This window comes from Leptodactylus fuscus, chromosome 8 (assembly GCF_031893055.1).
Source record: "Leptodactylus fuscus isolate aLepFus1 chromosome 8, aLepFus1.hap2, whole genome shotgun sequence".
In the NCBI taxonomy this organism is placed as follows: domain Eukaryota; kingdom Metazoa; phylum Chordata; class Amphibia; order Anura; family Leptodactylidae; genus Leptodactylus; species Leptodactylus fuscus.
This window is the reverse complement of record NC_134272.1, coordinates 88034991-88057060: the sequence shown is the minus strand read 5'-3', so window position 1 is coordinate 88057060 and position 22070 is coordinate 88034991. Positions and strand designations below refer to the sequence as shown.

General features: G+C 41.9%; 1 protein-coding gene across 2 annotated transcripts in view; it reads left to right on the top strand.

Annotated features, from left to right (window-relative positions):
- Window positions 1–22070, top strand: part of PTPRN (protein tyrosine phosphatase receptor type N) — a 62509-nt gene that overhangs the window by 21028 nt on the left and 19411 nt on the right. Inside the window, exons 7-12 of one of the 2 annotated variants that reach the window (XM_075284602.1) lie at window positions 255–443; window positions 904–938; window positions 9464–9795; window positions 13068–13154; window positions 20130–20209; window positions 21489–21553. In XM_075284602.1, the coding sequence (XP_075140703.1) occupies window positions 255–443; window positions 904–938; window positions 9464–9795; window positions 13068–13154; window positions 20130–20209; window positions 21489–21553 (788 nt within the window). The remainder of the gene's footprint in view (window positions 1–254; window positions 444–903; window positions 939–9463; window positions 9796–13067; window positions 13155–20129; window positions 20210–21488; window positions 21554–22070) is intronic. The other variant, XM_075284603.1, reaches the window with a different exon arrangement.

Below are 22070 nucleotides of genomic sequence, written 5' to 3'. Positions count from 1 at the left end.
TGGTACAAAACTGGCATTGAACCAAAACTGTGCCTTCTGTCTTTCTTCCTATCTGGCCTTGTGTACGTCTTATCTGCTCAGTGCGTCCTATAATCTGAATAAAGTGAGGGATCGGGGGGCGATACAATACTCCCCGGGGATTATCAGCCAGTATTGATGGGGAGATTTGCGCATACATTACTCTCCTCGCACAACTCATTACTCACGGCCGTGTCTGGACTGAGATACTGAGTGATTCATCTTATATGTCGCAGGTCCGATCGGGATTCAGAACACAGCGGAGGCTCAGTCAGCACCAGACATGGGCGGCTTGTTAGACCTGCAGAGCTTAGCCGGCGTCCTGGAGAAATACGGAGTCGACTTGAAGCAGCTCAGCGAATCTCAGCTGGAGCAACTATCATTCCTTCTCCAAATGCTCCAGTCAGATGTTCCCCAGAACCAGGGTGAGAGGTCACAGGTTGCCTGATTCATAAATAGAATGTCAGGAATGCAGTGAAGACTGACACTGCCTGAACAGTAGGAGGGAAGGATTAAGCAGCATCTATAGAATGCAGGCTGTATAGAAAGCTGGGTGATGTCGTACCTTTACAAATCCCAGCAGCATCTACAAATTATAATGTTAATAATGGTCATCCCCAAAATTTTCATTATGTCGTTTCATTATTTTTAGCAATTCCAATAATTCCATGCACTGCCACAAAGCAATGAATATCTTGATCTTTCTTGTGCATGAATAGAATACCAGAACTGCAGTGAAGACTGACACTAACACAAACACAGGAAAGAATCTGCATGCTGAGGAATGTAACTCAGGATAAAAATAGGATTCATATGTTGTTCAGTAACTATAGAAAGTTGGGTGACAACCAATGCTTAACTGATGTACTATTATTGCTTTTGCAGGATCAAGAAGCGGAGACAGGAGCCCGCCAAAACGCGTGAGTGCAGATCTAATATGGAATCATTTGTACTTGAGGGGGTGCAAAGGCAGAAGTTGGCCCAAAGCCTTGCGGGAGTCACATAAGATAAATGTTGGGGGCCCTGTTACTGATTTTGCAGTGCGCCCTGGAGCTTCAGCCTCTGACTGATGGACTATGCTAAAGATTTCCCATAATACCCTGAACAAATAGGGAGGTGAAACAGACAAAGTCGCAGGCAGATGCTTGTATATAAATATAAATTAGAAGCAGCTTTGGATGTGACTAGAGGAGGGTCATAGAAACTAAAGCTCAGCAGATCACCACAAGGCAAATAAAAATGATTTTTTACAAGGTACTTAAATTTAGGTAGAATTGAGATCTTTGAGCAAGTATCTGGTAGAGATTGCTTTTCAGGACACCAGGAAAGCTTGGTAATATCACAATAGGAGCTTTAATATATCACCCAGCTTTCCCAGATACAGATTAAACTGAAATTAATGCTGATTAAGTGCTACAGTGTTAAAGTGCCTTTTTTTAAATAATTTTTTTGTTTAATCTGGGTCTGGAAAAGCTGGGTTGCATTCCATATGTAAATTAGTATAGTTTCTGCACTTACATCACCCAACTTTCCTACAATCCCTAATGGCAAGTTTATCTAATTTGTAGGAAAGATTGTTATCACTACATTCACCAGGAAGACTTGGAGACTGGGAAAGCTGGGTGACTCGATTAAGTCGGAACTCTGCATAAGTAGTGTAACAGCCCCACTTCTCGTCAAACTAAAAAGTGACAGGTGCCCCGCCCCTTTTATGACGTAGCCACGCCCCTTTTATTACATGACCACGCCCCTTTTTATATGATTATTTTGACGTCACTACGCCCATTTATAATTAACTCCCCCCCCCCCACCCCCCCACCCCCACCCCCCTATACCTTTTATTATGATGTTCCGCCCCTTTTTATATACGCTCTCCTTTTGCGCTGGCATAAATGATATTTCTTTGATAGAAAGGAATATCATTCATTTCAGCGCAAAAGTGCCCGCCCCCTTTTTATATATGCTTTCTCCTTTTGCACTGGCATGAATGATATTTCTTTAATATTAAAGGAATATCACTCATTCCATCGCAAAAAGTGTCTATAGTTTATTTAAGATAAATAATATACCTATTTATTGTTGGTGTAAGCAGCTATGTACTTCAGCACCGCTGCGTGGCGCCATGAGTCAAGCTCATACACATCCACCCCAGAAGACGGCAAGACATATTGTGACATGGCCGTACAAAGTTCCCCTAATACAACTATGGACCGTGCTTCTGCGCAGGCGTGTAGTGCAAAAACATGTCTTGACATGTAGAGGACCTGGACGCAATGAGCGGTTGGCATTTACCCATCACACTGGAGGGTATATTTAATTCGGCCAAAAAGTTCTGGTATAAACTATGTATGTGACTAAAAATACTAACTTAAACATGTGTAACAGAGACAATAGAGCTCCTGTAAGTAAATGTTATGAGTATCCTCATTGATACATATGTGCCATTTGACACTAGAGCTAAAAAAGTTAATGACCGAGTATCCTGTGCTCTGAAATACATAAAAATAAGCTGTCCAGTTTTGGCGGCTAGAAAAACAGAAACAATAGAGTTCCTGTAAGATAATGTTATGAGTATCCGCTCATCCTAAATGTTGCATAGGTGTCATTTTGACACTAGAGCTAAAAAAGTTAATGACTGAGTATCCTGTGCTCTGAAATACATACAAATAAGTTGTCCATTTTTGTCGTTTAGAAAACCGAGACAATCGATCTAAAGCCTAACATGACCTTATGTGACATTTTACATCCTTTCCCACTAGTTCCACAGATGTCACATTTAGGCTTCAAAAGCTGATTGTTCAATCCTGTAACAGCAACTAAGTCACAAACACACAATAATTATTTTAAAAGGCTTTTTTTATTCAGAATGTCACAACACAATAATCTTAATCAAATGAACAGGCTCTACAGACTTGGTTATATACGTGCAGATTTTTTCCATGCACACACCGCAATGTTTCAGATACGAAGGTGCTGACTAAAGAATCGTTACTTTTTAAATCTGAATTAAAATGATTTAAAATGTCTCTAAATGGCAAACCCCTGCTAAGCCAAAACAGTATGTATATGCAATAATGACCGCAGTAAGCAGAGTCCACACTTTGTAGCTGACTATTCTGATAAATATAGTTGTCAGAGTTCTGTTGTAAGAAAGAAATAAAATCTTTAGGAAATACAGCGTTCGATGGAGCAATCCCATAACTGTCAAAGAATATCGCTTTTTTTCCGTCACATAGTACAATTAAGATCCAGTGGGTCCCCGGACGAGTAGAATCATCGGTATTGACAATAAATGCAGCGGGGTGTTCTTGTATTCTGTATTGTGGTAAGAAATCGCATGGATATACGCCCGAAAAAATTTTCTGTGTGTAATAATCTGAATTCAGAATATTTGTAATCTGTAAAGTATTCATCATCGGGAGCTGTTGTACAATTTTCTTCTGATAGCCGATTCTATTTTTCTTGCAAAATTCAGATTTCAGATTTTTCAGATTTATTTTATTCTTAATAATCTAATATCATGAAAATATCACTTCACGTTTATGGGAGATTTGAAGAATGTCAGAGTTCACAGCATATACAATCATGTTTAGCGTATGAGGTGTTGGAACTGCGAATCTTATTTCAGCACGCAGGTTTCCCGTTTTAACTAGGGAAAAATGGCCACCGGGTTCTTGGTCAGGGGTTAGATCAAAAGCAAATAATGTATAACCGTGTAAGAATTCTTCACGATCTATGGATAATCCGCTGTCCGATTTCTGTTTGCCGGCGATGTGCACAAGTGCCATATACTCTCTTACAGCCTGCTCAGAGGCGAAATCGGGTTGAAACGGTCGCGAAGGTACTTGGTGTCCATCATAATAAAGTGATGCTAGTGATATATTGAAATGCTCAAAGCATAAAGGGTTCTTCGCAACGGATCCAGAAAACGCTTCATTGTCAACAAACCCCAATATTACAGTTTTGGGGATTTGTCCTAGGAATAGGTTCTCATGATTTGCAACCCGTGTGCCTTGAGGTATACTGTAGACTTTCAGAGAGGCCTTATCAATACTGTACTTGGCGGGGGTTGTTAGAAGGGCTTGACTGTGGCCTATTCTGACCGCAGGAGATACCTGAACACGTTTGACATAGAGTGCGGCCTGGAGAATCTGTATCTTGTACGGTTCAGCATCAGCCGACATGAGACAAAAAGTGTCTTTATTCCTCGAGAGTTTTATCTTCAGATCCAGACCATTAAGTAACAGCTTGGGCTGATTAAAAATATCAGCAAAAATGGGTCCTAAAAGCTCTACAGGTCTAGTGTACCGCGAAAAATACAGACGGATAGAGGCCGTGAGTTTATGAATGCTCCCCTGAAGAAGCTATGCAAAATTTACGCGATAGAACAGATCTTTACTACAAATTCTGTAAAAGCGGCCATAGTGGAGAGATTTAATCGCACCCTTAAAACGCGAATGTGGAAATATCTTAGTCATCATAACACTTATAGATATATTAACATATTACCTGATTTGATATATAGTTACAACCACAGTTATCACAGAACGATAGGTTGTAGTCCTGCCGAAGTATCAAAGCATAACTCATTAACAATATGGAGAAGAATTTACGGACAGGAATCTAAGGCTAAAAAGGAAAAACCTACTTTAAAAGTAGGTGACCATGTAAGGATTTCACAGTATAAGCACGTGTTCGCCAAAGGTTATGAGCAGACATACACCGAGGAAATATTTATCATTACTGGAATCAACACAAGATTCAGAAGACCGCTGTACATGATCGCCGATTTGAGCGGTGAGCCTATAGAAGGATCATTTTATAAGGAAGAAATACAGAAAATAACATTCAATGAGAACCGAGTCTACAAGATTGAGAAAATAATAAGAAGGAGACGTAGTGGTGGACAAAATTTATGTTTTGTCAAGTGGCGCGGTTACCCTGATAAATTTAATACGTGGATACCTGCAAATCAGCTGATTGACGTGTAAAGCATGATGGAATCAGATTCTTTTTATGTAACATTGCCGAGCAACGCTTCACGACATATCTATAACGATAACACCATAGCAAGTTTCACAACGAAATTAGCGAAGCCTCTCCATTTTTCGGGTCCCTTTGAGGTGGCCCTAACGGAAATACAGTACCCACATACATGGGATAGTTTTGGCAAAATGGAGGCTAGTTTTTTTATCGCTAGAGCTGGCGAAGAACTTGTCGAACATTATTTAAACCCTGGCTATTTCTCGACAATTGCTGAATTAATTTCAACTCTGAATGATGAAATTAGAAATCTAAAGCTAAGTAGTGAAGACTTTAGACTCCGCTATGATGAAATAAGGGGTATTGTTCGTATACCCACGTCACGTACAATACGATTCGAGCTAGGCCCTAAGCTGTCTAATATTTTAGGAATACCTTGTTGTTTTGATGATTCAGCGCCTAAAAAACCTCCAGGTAAGCGGAAACCGTATCCTGATATAAAAGACGGCTTTTATACGCTGTACGTCTACAGTGACATCATACAACACCAGTTGGTGGGCGACAGTTACGTACAGCTTTTAAGAACTGTAGAGATTGCTGGAAAAAACAACGAGATTGTTACGTTACGGTATACAACGCCGGATTATATACCTCTCGCCAAACAACATTTTGATTCGATAACAATATCAATTCTAAACGACTTAGGACGTCCTGTAAGGTTTAAATACGGCAAAAGTATTGTGCGTCTGCATTTTAGACCCCGCAAGGTGCTGAACGCATAAAATGCTATCCCGCAGAGCATATGGGGACCCGACTGTTTATGCGCGTTACTACGTAGCACAAGCTGGCCGCGGTTTGGAAGGCTTCCGCGGCGATGAGTACATGTATGGAGCAGGTCTCGCTGGTATATTTAGAGGACTTTTTAGAAGAGCTGTACCTTTATTTAGAAGAGGAATTGAGTTAGTAAAACCGCATGTAAAAACGGCTGTGCGAAACATCGCTAAAGACGCTGTTACATCTGTATCAGCAGCAATGATGAACAAAATCAACAACACGGCTGATGAGCAGAAGGGTTCGGGTCTTGTATATACTGTAAATACGAACCGTAAAAGAAAAAGGCGTGCCCTTTCACCGCTACCCCCGATACTCATGAATAAGAAACCTAAGCGTAAAAGAAGTCGAGGTCATAAGCCTGTAAGACGAACACGCGAGGACATCTTCTAATCATCCGCCATGGCATTCGTTCACGATGCATCTGAGGAGTGTACGAAATCTGAACTCGATATTTTCGATATACCACCTACTCAAACAAGTATTGAAAAATCTTTCTTTGTGGAAGCGCAGCCGATCGCTGCTCTGACGGACAACGCGCCTCTGGAGTTCTTCATCTCCGGCACATCGGATTTTTATTATGACCTTAACAACACTTTTTTATACATAAACTGTAGAATTGTGAAACAGGATAACACGGCCATCGCTGACGGCGCCCGTGTGGGCTTTATTAACTACCCTATAGCAACTCTTTTTAATCAGGTGGATGTTACCCTGGGTGATAGACTTATATCCCAATCTGATAATCTATATTCCTACCGCGCATATCTTGAATCCTTGCTGAGCTACAGCAATCAAGCCCTCGAATCGCAATTTACAGCAGGCCTGTTCTATAAAGATACCGCGGGGTACCATAACACCCGCACTCTTGATGGTGAAAATTTGGGGTTTATCAAAAGAGCTCGGGCAACCGCACGCTCTAGACCTGTAGAGCTTTTAGGACCCATTTTTGCTGATATTTTTAATCAGCCCAAGCTGTTACTTAATGGTCTGGATCTGAAGATAAAACTCTCGAGGAATAAAGACACTTTTTGTCTCATGTCGGCTGATGCTGAACCGTACAAGATACAGATTCTCCAGGCCGCACTCTATGTCAAACGTGTTCAGGTATCTCCTGCGGTCAGAATAGGCCACAGTCAAGCCCTTCTAACAACCCCCGCCAAGTACAGTATTGATAAGGCTTCTCTGAAAGTCTACAGTATACCTCAAGGCACCCGGGTTGCAAATCATGAGAACCTATTCCTAGGACAAATCCCCAAAACTGTAATATTGGGGTTTATTGACAATGAAGCGTTTTCTGGATCCGTTGCGAAGAACCCTTTATGCTTTGAGCATTTCAATATATCACTAGCATCACTTTATTATGATGGACACCAAGTACCTTCGCGACCGTTTCAACCCGATTTCGCCTCTGAGCAGGCTGTAAGAGAGTATATGGCACTTGTGCACATCGCCGGCAAACAGAAATCGGACAGCGGATTATCCATAGATCGTGAAGAATTCTTACACGGTTATACATTATTTGCTTTTGATCTAACACCTGACCAAGAACCCGGTGGCCATTTTTCCCTAGTTAAAACGGGAAACCTGCGTGCTGAAATAAGATTCGCAGTTCCAACACCTCATACGCTAAACATGATTGTATACGCTGTGAACTCTGACATTCTTCAAATCTCCCATAAACGTGAAGTGATATTTTCATGATATTAGATTATTAAGAATAAAATAAATCTGAAAAAATCTGAAATCTGAATTTTGCAAGAAAAATAGAATCGGCTATCAGAAGAAAATTGTACAACAGCTCCCGATGATGAATACTTTACAGATTACAAATATTCTGAATTCAGATTATTACACACAGAAAATTTTTTCGGGCGTATATCCATGCGATTTCTTACCACAATACAGAATACAAGAACACCCCCGCTGCATTTGTTGTCAATACCGATGATTCTACTCGTCCGGGGACCCACTGGATCTTAATTGTACTATGTGACGGAAAAAAAGCGATATTCTTTGACAGTTATGGGATTGCTCCATCGAACGCTGTATTTCCTAAAGATTTTATTTCTTTCTTACAACAGAACTCTGACAACTATATTTATCAGAATAGTCAGCTACAAAGTGTGGACTCTGCTTACTGCGGTCATTATTGCATATACATACTGTATTGGCTTAGCAGGGGTTTGCCATTTAGAGACATTTTAAATCATTTTAATTCAGATTTAAAAAGTAACGATTCTTTAGTCAGCACCTTCGTATCTGAAACATTGCGGTGTGTGCATGGAAAAAATCTGCACGTATATAACCAAGTCTGTAGAGCCTGTTCATTTGATTAAGATTATTGTGTTGTGACATTCTGAATAAAAAAAGCCTTTTAAAATAATTATTGTGTGTTTGTGACTTAGTTGCTGTTACAGGATTGAACAATCAGCTTTTGAAGCCTAAATGTGACATCTGTGGAACTAGTGGGAAAGGATGTAAAATGTCACATAAGGTCATGTTAGGCTTTAGATCGATTGTCTCGGTTTTCTAAACGACAAAAATGGACAACTTATTTGTATGTATTTCAGAGCACAGGATACTCAGTCATTAACTTTTTTAGCTCTAGTGTCAAAATGACACCTATGCAACATTTAGGATGAGCGGATACTCATAACATTATCTTACAGGAACTCTATTGTTTCTGTTTTTCTAGCCGCCAAAACTGGACAGCTTATTTTTATGTATTTCAGAGCACAGGATACTCGGTCATTAACTTTTTTAGCTCTAGTGTCAAATGGCACATATGTATCAATGAGGATACTCATAACATTTACTTACAGGAGCTCTATTGTCTCTGTTACACATGTTTAAGTTAGTATTTTTAGTCACATACATAGTTTTATACCAGAACTTTTTGGCCGAAATAAATATACCCTCCAGTGTGATGGGTAAATGCCAACCGCTCATTGCGTCCAGGTCCTCTACATGTCAAGACATGTTTTTGCACTACACGCCTGCGCAGAAGCACGGTCCATAGTTGTATTAGGGGAACTTTGTACGGCCATGTCACAATATGTCTTGCCGTCTTCTGGGGTGGATGTGTATGAGCTTGACTCATGGCGCCACGCAGCGGTGCTGAAGTACATAGCTGCTTACACCAACAATAAATAGGTATATTATTTATCTTAAATAAAACTATAGACACTTTTTGCGATGGAATGAGTGATATTCCTTTAATATTAAAGAAATATCATTCATGCCAGTGCAAAAGGAGAAAGCATATATAAAAAGGGGGCGGGCACTTTTGCGCTGAAATGAATGATATTCCTTTCTATCAAAGAAATATCATTTATGCCAGCGCAAAAGGAGAGCGTATATAAAAAGGGGCGGAACATCATAATAAAAGGTATAGGGGGGTGGGGGGTGTTTGGTGGGGGGGGGAGTTAATTATAAATGGGGCGTAGTGACGTCAAAATAATCATATAAAAAAGGGGCGTGGTCATATAATAAAAGGGGCGTGGCTACGTCATAAAAGGGGCGGGGCACCTGTCACTTTTTAGTTTGACGAGAAGTGGGGCTGTTACACTACTTGCATATAAAGGTTTGATTATTTAGTGGTCAGTAACCTGATGGTTGTGTCTTTCAGATCTCAGAAGGTGACATGCAGCATTCCTTCGGGGCTCAGCCCCCCTTCCCACCCCCGGACATTATCCCCAGGGACATCTCTCCAGCCCCTGCAGATCAGCGTGACGAGGCCAATCTGATGAGCGCCACCCCCGCCTCTATCACCACCCACCTGACACCTGATGCACAGACCATGGTAGAGCAGCAGGCTCATCTGCTGGCCGCCATTAGTGAAGAATCCCAGAAGACCCTGGAGAAGAAAAGTTACCAGGAGACTGGAGGGATCCCCGGTGACTTGGAGAAGAAACCCCAAGAATCTACTGAGGACTACGGGTACATCCTCACCGATCAGAAGTAAGTACTGCTCATGTCATAGCATCAAGGCCGGGGGAAGGGGAAGGGACAATTAATAGCGAGAAAGTTCGATTGTGTCCACATGTGGCAAATCTACAGGGAAGATCTGCACCATTTCCATCATACTGGCCTAAGGGCCTACTCACATGACCAAGTCTTGGCCGTCAAACTAGACAGAGTCTTAGTATTATAGTTACCTATGTGCAAGGAGTCCCGGCCTCCCCACGAAATCCTGTCCCATGCTGTATACTGAGCAGGGCCAGGACTCCTAGCACCGTAGCTAACTGCAATACTAAAACTATTCAAGCCAGCACTAGAGATGAGCAAACCCATTCAGAAACCGGTGGATTCATTATGACTTTTCCAAAAATTTGGGGTTTGACCAAACCTTAAAGTTTTGAGGTTTGTCACATTGGCTTTTTTAAGCTAAGCAAACTTAAAAGCATGTGGCAATTTCTCACTGCCAGAACATTCAGCGGGCCCACAGCCCTCCACCCAAAAACATCTTAAATTTTTGCTTTTTGCAGTCACCACTAGGGGGCGCTCACTGCACACAGACCTATAGAGCTCCCACTAAGTTCTTGACCATATAGACACTACATCTATTTGTACTTTTTCCTGATCCAATATCACGCGCCCCTTTCCAGTTTGCAGCAACCTCACGCCGCCTAACCCCGCCCACCCGCGGTGGTCCCTGGCCGCACAAATGACACCTCCTGTGGAAGCCGTAATGGTAATATCAAATCTTAATGGAGGACAGAGAGAGTATGTTATGCTCAATAAATGTCACTTTCACCGTAACCTGGCCTTGAATGAATGGTACATATTGTGCAGATTGTGGCCGGCCAGGCTCAGCAGAACAGGCGAGCGATGAGAGTCAATAAGTGTAATTGCTGTCATTTTATGCAATTATTCCTGAGCAGCGCCAATGAGTGTACTAAATAAGCCGGGAAGACGGGGAGGCTGAGGGGGGCTGCACAGATGATAGACGTCAAAAAATAAAGGAACAGAGAGGAATCCGCAACACTGACAGATACAAGGTATCCAACAGGCACAATCAGCAAATGTACCCAGCGCCGAGGGCCTACCGGCGGACCTGGGGGCCCAACCTGCAGCTACAATGAAATATTAAAGCTTCTGTTATAGACCTCAGAACAAATCTGTACTAGGAATGCCAGGTATCAGACTGAGTGTACACCCACAAGCACTAAGTGCGGTACATCACCTAGAGAATGTGGTCCTATATACATGGCATTGGATGAAACACAAGAGAAAATAACCATATAGATTGTCGTACCATAATATCAGTGGATATTACCGCCATACTGTACAAATACTACAATGTGCCGCAATATACAAATGATACTGACATAAACTGCAAGCATAATAAATTGTACCATATACTGTATACAGAATAAAGCTGCTCTATAGATTACATATAATTAATACTGCTATATTGTACACATAAACAATGTCACCATACACAGTATGCAAAATAAAGCATAAAGCTACTATACAGTGTACACGGAAATAATACTGCTATAGTGTACACATAAACAGTCACCATACACAGTATACAAAATAAAGCATAAAGCTACTATACAGTGTACACAGACATAATACTGCTATATTGTATACATAAACAATGTCACCATACACAGTATGCAAAATAAAGCATAAAGCTGCTATATATTGTACACGAAAATAATACTGCTATCTTGTTTATATATAATTAATACTGCTATATAGTGCACATAGATGTCATCATATACACTATACAAAATTAAGCTACCACACACTGTACAACAAATACCGTTCTACAGTTTGCAGATAATATTGCCATATAGTGCACACAGAAATAATATCACCAAATACAAAATAGAGCTGCTATATACCATAGACAGAAATAATACTATATTATATACACACACAGTTTTTTATCCTAACCAAAAATTAGTCAAATACAGCAATGTTACACTTTTATTAGCAGTTATGCAACGAATATTCCTCTCCAGCTCCCCACCTGCATGCTACTGTGGGTACATGGGATTCAGGCAACCCCATTCTCCTCATTGATGGGAGTCTTGGGATGTGGGACCCCCTCCAAATATTTATGTGTTAGAGTTTCATTACCAATAGAGATGAGCGAGTAGTATTCAATCGAATACCTCGCTCCCATAGGAATGCGTGTAAGCAGCCGAACACCAAGGGGTTAAGCGGAGTGAATATTTGATGCGCTTAACCCCTTGGTGTTCGGCCGCTTACACGCATTCCTATGGGAGCGAGGCAATCGATCGAATACTACTCGCTCATCTCTAATTACCAGGGATGGTTTATAGACGATCACCAGATTGCTGCTTACTACCGTAAATCAGTACGTGCTGCAGTGGCCACTACAGGCAAAATGGAGTATTACATTGCCCTAATTAGAGTGAGTGGCTGACCATATAATGCATGGCTGTGGTGAGTCCTCCAGAGAAGGAACCTCTTTGCCGTGGGTCTCCACTATGCCTATAAAGATGGAGTGCAGCTCCTACATGTGATATATATATATATATATATATATATATATATATATATATATATATATATATATATAATATATATATATATATATATATATATGATCGGTATGTGATCACCATCCAAGGTAGAACTTCACTTACCTGGGACAGTAGTTGGGATGAAAATATACACCAGTAATATCTGCTGATGCCTACCATATAATGAGAGGGGATATCCCACTACTAATAGGTCCATTTACTGATGCAAAATCATATACTTAAAGGGTTTCTCCATTTTGGACAATACAGTCTTATTAGGTGATGGACTGATGACTTCTGCAGGATCCTCGGTGATCGGTTAGAATCTGTAAGGGAAATTGCTAATAACTGTTCAGTTTGTCTGCAGTGCCTCCACTGGTGAAGTGAAGTATTACACAGGTCCCATTTCTGGGTCCTCCACAACATGGCTAATAGATGAGGGTGCGGTACAAGGGGACTAACAGAGTACATGGAAATGGGTGTCCTAGTCCAGACAAACCATGGATCTGGTGTGGCCCATAGAAGGTGGAATGCATGCAATGTATAGGACTTTAAGCTTTTAGATAAAAGTTACAAAATGCTGAGAACAATTGTAGACCTGAAATCACATGACAGTCACCTGGCAAGGACAGTGACATCCATTAACATCTATGGGGGTTGGAAGGTCACTTAAAATTGGGAAGGGCCACAGCCCTTGGCTTACCTGCACCCCTCTGCCTTTCTCTGTAGGCCTCTGAGCCTGTATAATGGGTATCGCCTCTTGGATTTCCTGGCGCAACGCATCCCCATGTCCACTTCCAGCTTCATCAACGTCAGGTGAGGAAGAACAATCTATAATCCGTAGCGATAGACAGTCATCTAAAATAGACACACGAGGCCAAGGCCTAGTTTACACGTGATGGCGGCCCCAAAAACTAGAGGTGAGTGAATCTATAAAAAAAAATTACCAGCAGTCAAATTACTACAGATCCCCCCTCCCCCACCCCATGAAGGTGAAATAAAGATCTGTATTATAACCAGATATTATACATTCGCTCATCTCTGCATTTCTTGTAAACCCAGTCAGAACATTAACATAGAAGGGTGTTTATACTTTTGCAACCTTTTCTTTGCTCCTTTGCACTGAAAAAATAAAGCAGCTTTACAAACAATCTGGAACCATTTTGCGTACACAGCACAGCAGGGGAATGGGGCCACACGGTGGCTCAGTGGTTAGCACTGCAGCCTTGCAGCACTGGAGTCCTGGTGTTCAAATCCCACCAAGGGCATAAAACCATCTGCAAGGAGTTTGTATGTTCTCCCCGTGTTTGCATGGATTTCCATCCCATATTCCAAAAAAGACATACTGATAGGAAAAAATGTACATCCTGAAGAAAGGGCCAGAACAAGCAGGCGAATCTCAGAGCCCTGGTGTAATGCTCCGGCATCCGCTAGGCTCGCAGTAATTTTATATGTCCATGTCACAAAAATAGAGCCTGCCATGTCCCACAAAGGTAGACAACACCAGCTATGTATGGAAATGTTTGCAGGGCATCTGCCTTAGAATTTTGGAAAGTCTGTCTTAACCCCCATAATGAAGTATAGACTTTGCTTCAAGAAGGTGCCCAGGTTGTAATCTCTAGATTAGTCACAACTTGAAGCAATAGTAGCATAGGAAGAACTTTGCCAAGGATCATCACTAGAAGAGTATTAAAGCCAGAGGTAATACAGGTGTGTAGTCAGGAACGTAGCAAAGGGAGTAGAAGTAGCTCTTCAAAAACAAGGCTGAGGTCGGGACCAGCACAAGGAACCAGAGCCAGGACAGGGTCTGACCCAGAGGGCAAGGCATGGCAGGACAATTCTAGATGCCCTCTAAAGGTAAACAGGAGGAAATAAACACAAGCAATAAAAACTAAACAATAGATGGAATACAATAAAGGCAGCATTTATGTGATATCAGATCGATGAGACTGAGTCTGGCAGGTTCTTGTGTGAGACGTCAACCTGGGAGATCCCGACTTCTTGTGAAGTCATGTAAAAGGGTTGTTTTTTTGTTTTTTTTTTAAATTAAGGGATGTGGCCTTCATAAAGGGGCACAGGTACATATACCCGGACCCCGAATAATATTAGACCCCAGGTTGTTAGTAGTTAGTTAAAATAAACAATTAATATTTACGCCAATTTCTGATTACCAGAAATATTTTTTGTGATACTGAAGTATAGATAGATTTATTTCATAATAAAATATTCCTAAAGCCTTAATTTAATCATTTGTATTAGATATGTCTCTTAATGTTTTCCTTAGAAAAAAATATTGCCTATTTATCATATGTATAATAGACAATCTCTCTATATACTAGTACAATGTACGGATAGAAAATAAATAAATATATAATAGAAATATATCTCTATACATGGGGGCAACACGGTGGCTCAGTGGTTAGCACTGTAGCCTTGCATTGTTGGAGTCCTGGGTTCAAATCCCACCAGGAACAACATCTGCAAGGAGTTTGTATGTTCCTCCCGTGTTTGTGTGGATTTCCTCCCATTCTACAAAGACATACTGATGGGGAAAAAAATGTACTTTTTGTACTCTATATCATATATCCCTATATGGGGCTCACAATCTACATTTTTTTTAAAAAAAGGTACACTATATTTTGTATATACACTATGTGATCAAAAGTATCCAGACACCCCCAAAAAGACATGTTTTTCATATTAGGTGCCTTGTGCTGCCCCCTACTGCCAGGTCCTCCACATCAGCGACCTCAGTAGACATTAGACATCGTGAGAGAGCAGAATGGGGCGCTCCGCGGAACTCACGGACTTCGAACGTGGTCAGGTGATTGGGGGCCACACATCACGCAGGTCAATGCCAAACGACGCCTCGCTTGGTGTAAGGAGCGTAAACATTGGACGATTGAACAGTGGAGAAACGTTGTGTGGAGTGACGAATCACGGGACACAATGTGGCGATCCGATGGCAGGGTGTGGGTATGGCGAATGCCCGGTGAACGTCATCTGCCAGCGTGTGTAGTGCCAACAGTAATATTCAGAGGCGGTGGTCTTATGGTGTGGCGGTGTTTTTCATGGAGGGGGCTTGCACCCCTTGTTGTTTTGCGTGGCACTATCACAGCACAGGCCGACATTGATGTATTAAACACCTTCTTGCTTCCCACTGTTGAAGAGCAATTCGGGGCTGGCGATTGCATCTTACAACACGATGGAGCCCCTGTTAATACTGCACGGCCTGTGGCGGAGTGGTTACACCACAATAACATCTCTGTAATGGACTGGCCTGCACACAGTCCTGACTTGGATCCTATAGAACACCTTTGGGATGTTTTGGAACGCCGACTTTGTGCCCGGCCTCACCGACCTACATCGATACCTCTCCTCAGTGTAGCATGAAGAATGGGCGGCCATTCCCCAAGAAACCTTCCAGCACCTGATTGAGCGTCTGCCTGCGAGAGTGGAAACCGTCATCAAGGCTAAGGGTGGGCCAACACCATATTGTATCCGGCATTACCCATGGAGGGCGCCACCAACTTGTAAGTCATGCAGTCTAGCAAGTAACAGTCTATTTAGAAAAAAAACAGCCGCCACAGTCAGCATCCAGTGGCCGAGTGGGCCCTTCAGGAGCTTGGGGCCCCCGGTGCTGACGCTGGCCCTGGATCTGGGCCCCTAAATGGGCTGAAGTGGAAGCAAAGGAGGCCATGGCCAGGAGCAAGGAGTGGTAAGTAGGGCTGCGACTCCCTGCTGTCTTCAGGCCTCTTTAGTGACATCACGATGGTCAGGCTGCTGTCAAAATGCATAACGCTGGCATAACCCACGTCTGTGATGTCATAGAAGGGAGCTAAAGACTGAGAAAGGAGATTTTAGTTTCCTCACCTCCTGGGGCCTCCAATCATTATACTCCAGGGCAGGAGTAGGGAACCTTTGGCTCTCCAGCTGCTGTGAAACTACAACTCCCAACATGCTCCATTCACTTCCATGGGAGTTCCCAGAACAGCAGAGCCAGTATGCATGCTGGGAGTTGTAGTTTTGCAACAGCTGGAGAGCCGTACGTTCCCTACCCCTGCTCCAGGGTCTGAAAAGGCCCCCAAATATAATAATAGTTTGTTGGTAGTGAACCCCATGCTCCATATTATCCCCTATACACAGTATAATGCTCCATATTGACCCTATATACAGTATAATCCTAATATTATAAATGTGACAGTTTGTGTGTTTGGATGTTTGTTCCTCAATCATTCAAAAACAGCTGAACAAATTTGCCTGAATTTTGCCACATACATAGATAGGAACCCCGGTTAAAACATAGGCTACTTTTTATCCCAGTAAATGACGTCCCTACACGACTGCTATGAAGGAATTTAGGTTCACACAACACTAAAGGACCTGTGATGATGTCATCACAGGTCCTTGAACCGTTCTCTGATAGGATCAGGCTATGCAGTGGGTGGAGCTACATGCTAATTTGTGGGCGGAGCTATATTGGATGAAGCTGGACAGTGTGATAGCTGAAGAAAATGGAGTCTCATCGAAGATCAGGAGACTACAAAACATGCAGGATGTGTCTGGACAAGAGGAGTATATCGGGTGTAGAGTTTCAGTGAGTACGACGGGGAATGTGTTGTTCTGCCTCTGATGGGGGAGAGGGGAGAACTGTGGCACATTTCAGCAACATCCGTTCAGCTGTTTGTAACACAGAAGCTGCTCAGACACTCTCACACAACCCCTGTAATCCAAATTGCCAGATGTAGCAGAGCTGAGACAGCGCGGTAGCAGTTTGTGTGTGTAACACGAGGCCATGTGCTGTTCAGACTCTGCTGGGTGAGAAGGGCAAACTGTGTCAAACTTCAGCAGGAGCCGTTCATCCATGTCTAACACAGACGCTGCTAGGACACTCACACAAGACAACCCCTCTGATCCAAATTGCCAGATGTAGCAGAGCTTAGGCAGCGCGGTAGCACAGCTTGCTCTGCTCTCTATAGGGATGTACATACAGCTGCACATATGCACAGATGTAGCAGAGCCGAGACGCGGCCGCAGGTGGATCATCGCCAACCACATTTCGCTAAATATAAGCGGCTCATCGCCAACAACAACCCGCAGACGAAGTTGCGGGCAGAAGTTAGTGCTCCATATTGCCCCCTATATACGGTATAATGCTCCATATTGGCTCCCTATACAAGGCATAATGCTGCATATTATTCCCTGTACACAATATAATGCTGCATATTATCCCCTGTACACAGTATAATGCTCCATATTGTCCCCTATACACAATATAATGCTCCATATTGTCCCCTATACACAATATAATGCTCCATATTATCTCCTATACACAGTATAATGCTCCATATTATCCCCTATACACAGTATAATGCTCCATATTGTATTCATCTGCTTATCATTGTTACATTGACTTCTTAAGGCGCAGCAGTCATTATCTTTACAATCAATGTGATATTCTAATATATTCTCATGGTAATTGCTATTAGATTAAATATTTTTATCAGTAAAGTTTCAGTCTATTAGTAGGCTTAGTGGCAAGGGTGAAAATTGCAGGTTATAGTGGTCTTTTTGTTTGTTTGTTTTTTACACCTTACGGGTTGCCCCAATTCCTGGACAGCCCTTTAAAGGGTTTATGAGTTTTCATAAAAGTTGAAACATGTGCCGGGTCTTGCTAGGCAGTCTGTTCTATGACTGTACAAGGCTTCATACAAGATGTCCTATTAGATTATCTGCTCCTCATTTCCCGATTATAGCTGCTGCACATTTTACATTTGTCTCTGTGTTGGCTGTGGGCGTGTACAATAAGGAATAGTCTGACTCCTCCCCTATCCATTACTGATACTGTGTTGTCATTCTGCCAGGAGTAACTGTACAATTGCAAACCAATACGTGATCATAATTTAGAAGATCCAGGAACACTGAAATGTAAATAGAGGGCAAATACATGCAGGTATACAGCTGAAAGACTGGGAATAAAAACTATGCATGAGGACAGACCGTAAAACTGCTGCTGTCCCTGAATAACATCGCATCTGTAATCACACAAGGAGCCAGAAGTAGATACAAGCACATAGAAGACTTTTCTTACAGTGTAAGCTCTTACGTTTGCAGAATGTTCAGGCCTTTGCACAAAGTAACAGTTTGCAGATATGTGTGTGAGGCTTTGAGGAGAATCAACCCCTCCCATCTGTAGTCACAGAACCTCCCCCTCTACTCACTGTCATCCATTCTTACTTATTTAATGGTAACTATGGAGGGACCTTGGAGAGCAACAGGCTTTGAACTGCAAATCATCTAGAAGGGAGACACCTAGTGGCAGGAACTTTAGAGAAGGTTTTCAGGGCAGGAAGCAGAGACATTTATAGTTAAAGTGCAGGACTTGTTGGTCCAGAATCACCCGCTCTATAGCATATGACATGAGACTAAGTTGTCTGAAATGTTAGTGACTATATATGTGTGTATATATATATATATATATATATATATATATATATATATATATATATATATATATATATATAGTATCAGATACTTGCCCCTAATATGTGCACACTCACTCCTGTGCACATATTATTACCTCTCCCAGACAGATGTGACAGGCACACATTTATGCAAATTAACAGTTCATTTACATATATTTGCATACTTAGCAGAGGTAATTTGCGTACTCCTTTCCCAAGGATTATTGCCTTCGCCGCCTTGATCTCCTCAAGGAGGACAAGTACCCCTTCGAGGCATAACTCCATCCTGCCAGGCTGACCAGGCCATGGCAATGAGTCTGCTCTATCAGTCACATAGAATAACAAGGGATCCCCTGCGCTGTATCCACATTGTACTCTATGAATGTAGCAGAGCTGAATTCGTCCTTTGACACAACTTCTATCAATGTCTCTTGTCTGCAGGTAAAGCCACAAAGCAAACAAGAAACACTGACTATGACTAATGCACCAGGTGGAGGACGCTTGGCCCTGTTTTATCCGCTGTTTATGTATTTTTTGTGGATTAAGGAAAGTTTAGAGTTTTATCAAACCTGATTATTGCAGACTTCTGTGTATCCGTGCATCAGGTTATATTATGACTTGTAATAAAGCACATGTATTACCCAATTACCCAATTTTTAAACCAAGAATTTTTTAAAAAATTTTTTCCATGTTGCTGCCAATTTTAAAGTACAAAAGCATGCAATTTTAACTCTGATCACTAAGCCTAATAATAGACTGACATTTTTGTAAGGATTTTTTTTTTTTGCAAACGTCACCTACAATAAAAGATAACACCTCTATAGATAACACCACTGAGCCACTATTACATCACTACCAATAATAGATGATGTCACCGATCATCTCCTCCTCCTCCTCCCTGCACTGAGCATGTCTGGAAAACTCTCCTATAGACCTCAATGAGTCTACTGCCGCCTATGACCATGATTGTGCTGTAAAGCAGATCACTAAATGCTGTTAACAGAGTAGAGGAGAGGCTCAGACAAGATGGCCGCCCCCATAATCATGGACAGAAAATTGAATAAAATAATTTACAATCAGAAAATTGACAAAAAAAAAAAAAAAAATTGAAAAAAAAAAAAAAAAGATTTCTCTATCTGGTATTAATAACTACATATAAATTGGTTAACTTGTAGAAAAATTATGGAGCGCAAAAGAAACATTCCAAATTCCAACAAACTCAGCTCTGCTACATCTCTGTTTTTGGTTTTGTTTTGTTAATAAATGGACATTGATCATTGATAAGATTTCTGGTCCCGGGACTCAACCTCCTCTTCTCTCTCTACAGTATGGCTGGATCGGCTGTCACGTTCCGGATCAGAAAAAATCGCCAAAACCTGACCCTGACTGATATCACCAACCATGCAAGTGAGTGGAGTCTGGATGATATTAATAACCATAATAATAATGATTAATATAATATATAACATCTCATTGTTTCATCTTTCAGGGAAACTTTTGCCATTCATTTGAATATTTGATAGAGACTAGATAAGAGACTGCAGCACCTGAGGTCTACCACATGGTGGCACTACAGAGCTGACGTCTCCTGTTACTGAGATTAGTGCTGTGTATACAGCTTGTTAAGGGGGCAATCACACAGTGCAGATAGGCACAGTTAAAGGGATCTTCCAGTCCCAAAATAAGTTTTCATACTGATGACCTATCCAAAGGACAGGTCATCAGTATGTGATCTGTGGTTGTCTGTACTCAGACCCTGCACAGATCAGCTGTAGCGGCAGCTTGTAGGTGCAGAAATTACAGCAATGGACCGGGAGTGCGTGCAGGTTCTCCTATTCAAATAATAGACGAGGCGCAGCAGCCCCCTCCTCTGTATGGTGGTGGTGCTGGGAATTGCACTTGACTAGGAGCCGTCTGTGGGAATCTCCAGTCCAAAACTGATCTGTGTGGGGTCCCGGTATCTGGTGGATAGATCAACTGACTGCCATTTTGATGAGGTTTTCGGTGTCATTTCTTAATGTTAAAGGTCAAACACACTTGTAAAATTAACAAACTGCACCTTAAATTTGGGGTTGTGGTCTTAAAGGATAAGTATCCAAAAATGTGTAAGGAAATGATAAAGATGTTTGATATGATATAAAGTCCCATCCCTATATAATGTTACATCCTAGTAGTCTATGGTGTATACAGTATATAGTGCCTATAGATCCAGACCGTCTGCCTACAATGCACCGTCTACAGTAAAAGCCAAAAGTTTGGAAACACCTTCTCATTCAAAGAGTTTTCTGTATTTCTATGACTATGACAATTGTAGATCACACTGATGGCATCAGAACTCAGAAGTAACACATGTGGGATTATATACGTAACAAAAAAGTGTGACACAACTGACAATCTGTATTATATTCTCGCTTCCTTTTGCTTTGATTCCTGCTTTGCACACTCTTGGCATTCTCTTGATGAGCTTCATGAGGTAGTCACCTGAAATGGTCTTCACTTCACAGGTGTGCCATGCTGTCAGGTTTAATAAGTGGGATTTCTTGCCTTATAAATGGGGTTGGGACCATCAGGTGGATACACAGCTGATAGTGCTACTGAATAGACTGGTAGAATTTGTATTATGGCAAGAAAAAAAAAGCAGCTAAGTAAAGAAAAAACACATTTTTTACATTTCTTCCTCTTTCAGTGGCTTTGAAGTCCGACCTGCACAGTGAGACCGGGATCAAAATCGTCCAGACGGGCATTGGACAGGTGAGGAGGACGGCGGTTTATTTATCCGGATCTAGGACTGTGTCTGATATTCCTTCCATGGACTCTGATGTGTATATAAGGTGTCAGCACTTGAGTTGCGGCAGTCACAGATACGACTCGGTCTCTCCTCCATGCTTTACACTGCAGCTGGGTTTGCTGAGTTTAGCAGGAAGTCAGGACCACAGCTTATACAAAAAAGTACTAACACAATACATTTATATTAAAGGGGTTTCCCGCTACTGAGCTTAACCCCGTATCCACAGGAAAGGCCACGAATGTCTCACTGCTGGGGAAGCCGCCCTTGTTGGCCACAAGAACAGGGGTCCACAAGTGCTCCCAACTGGTCCATGTGAATGCTCAACTCACACCTATGAGATTTTTTGGAAGAACTATCACCAAAAGTTCTATAGTAGTGAATACAGCGGTGTCTGAGCGTGCGCCACTACTGTATACATATGGGCCACTAGGGGGCGAGTGCAGGCTCCTATTCTCCCGATCACTTGGGGTCTTGATTGAT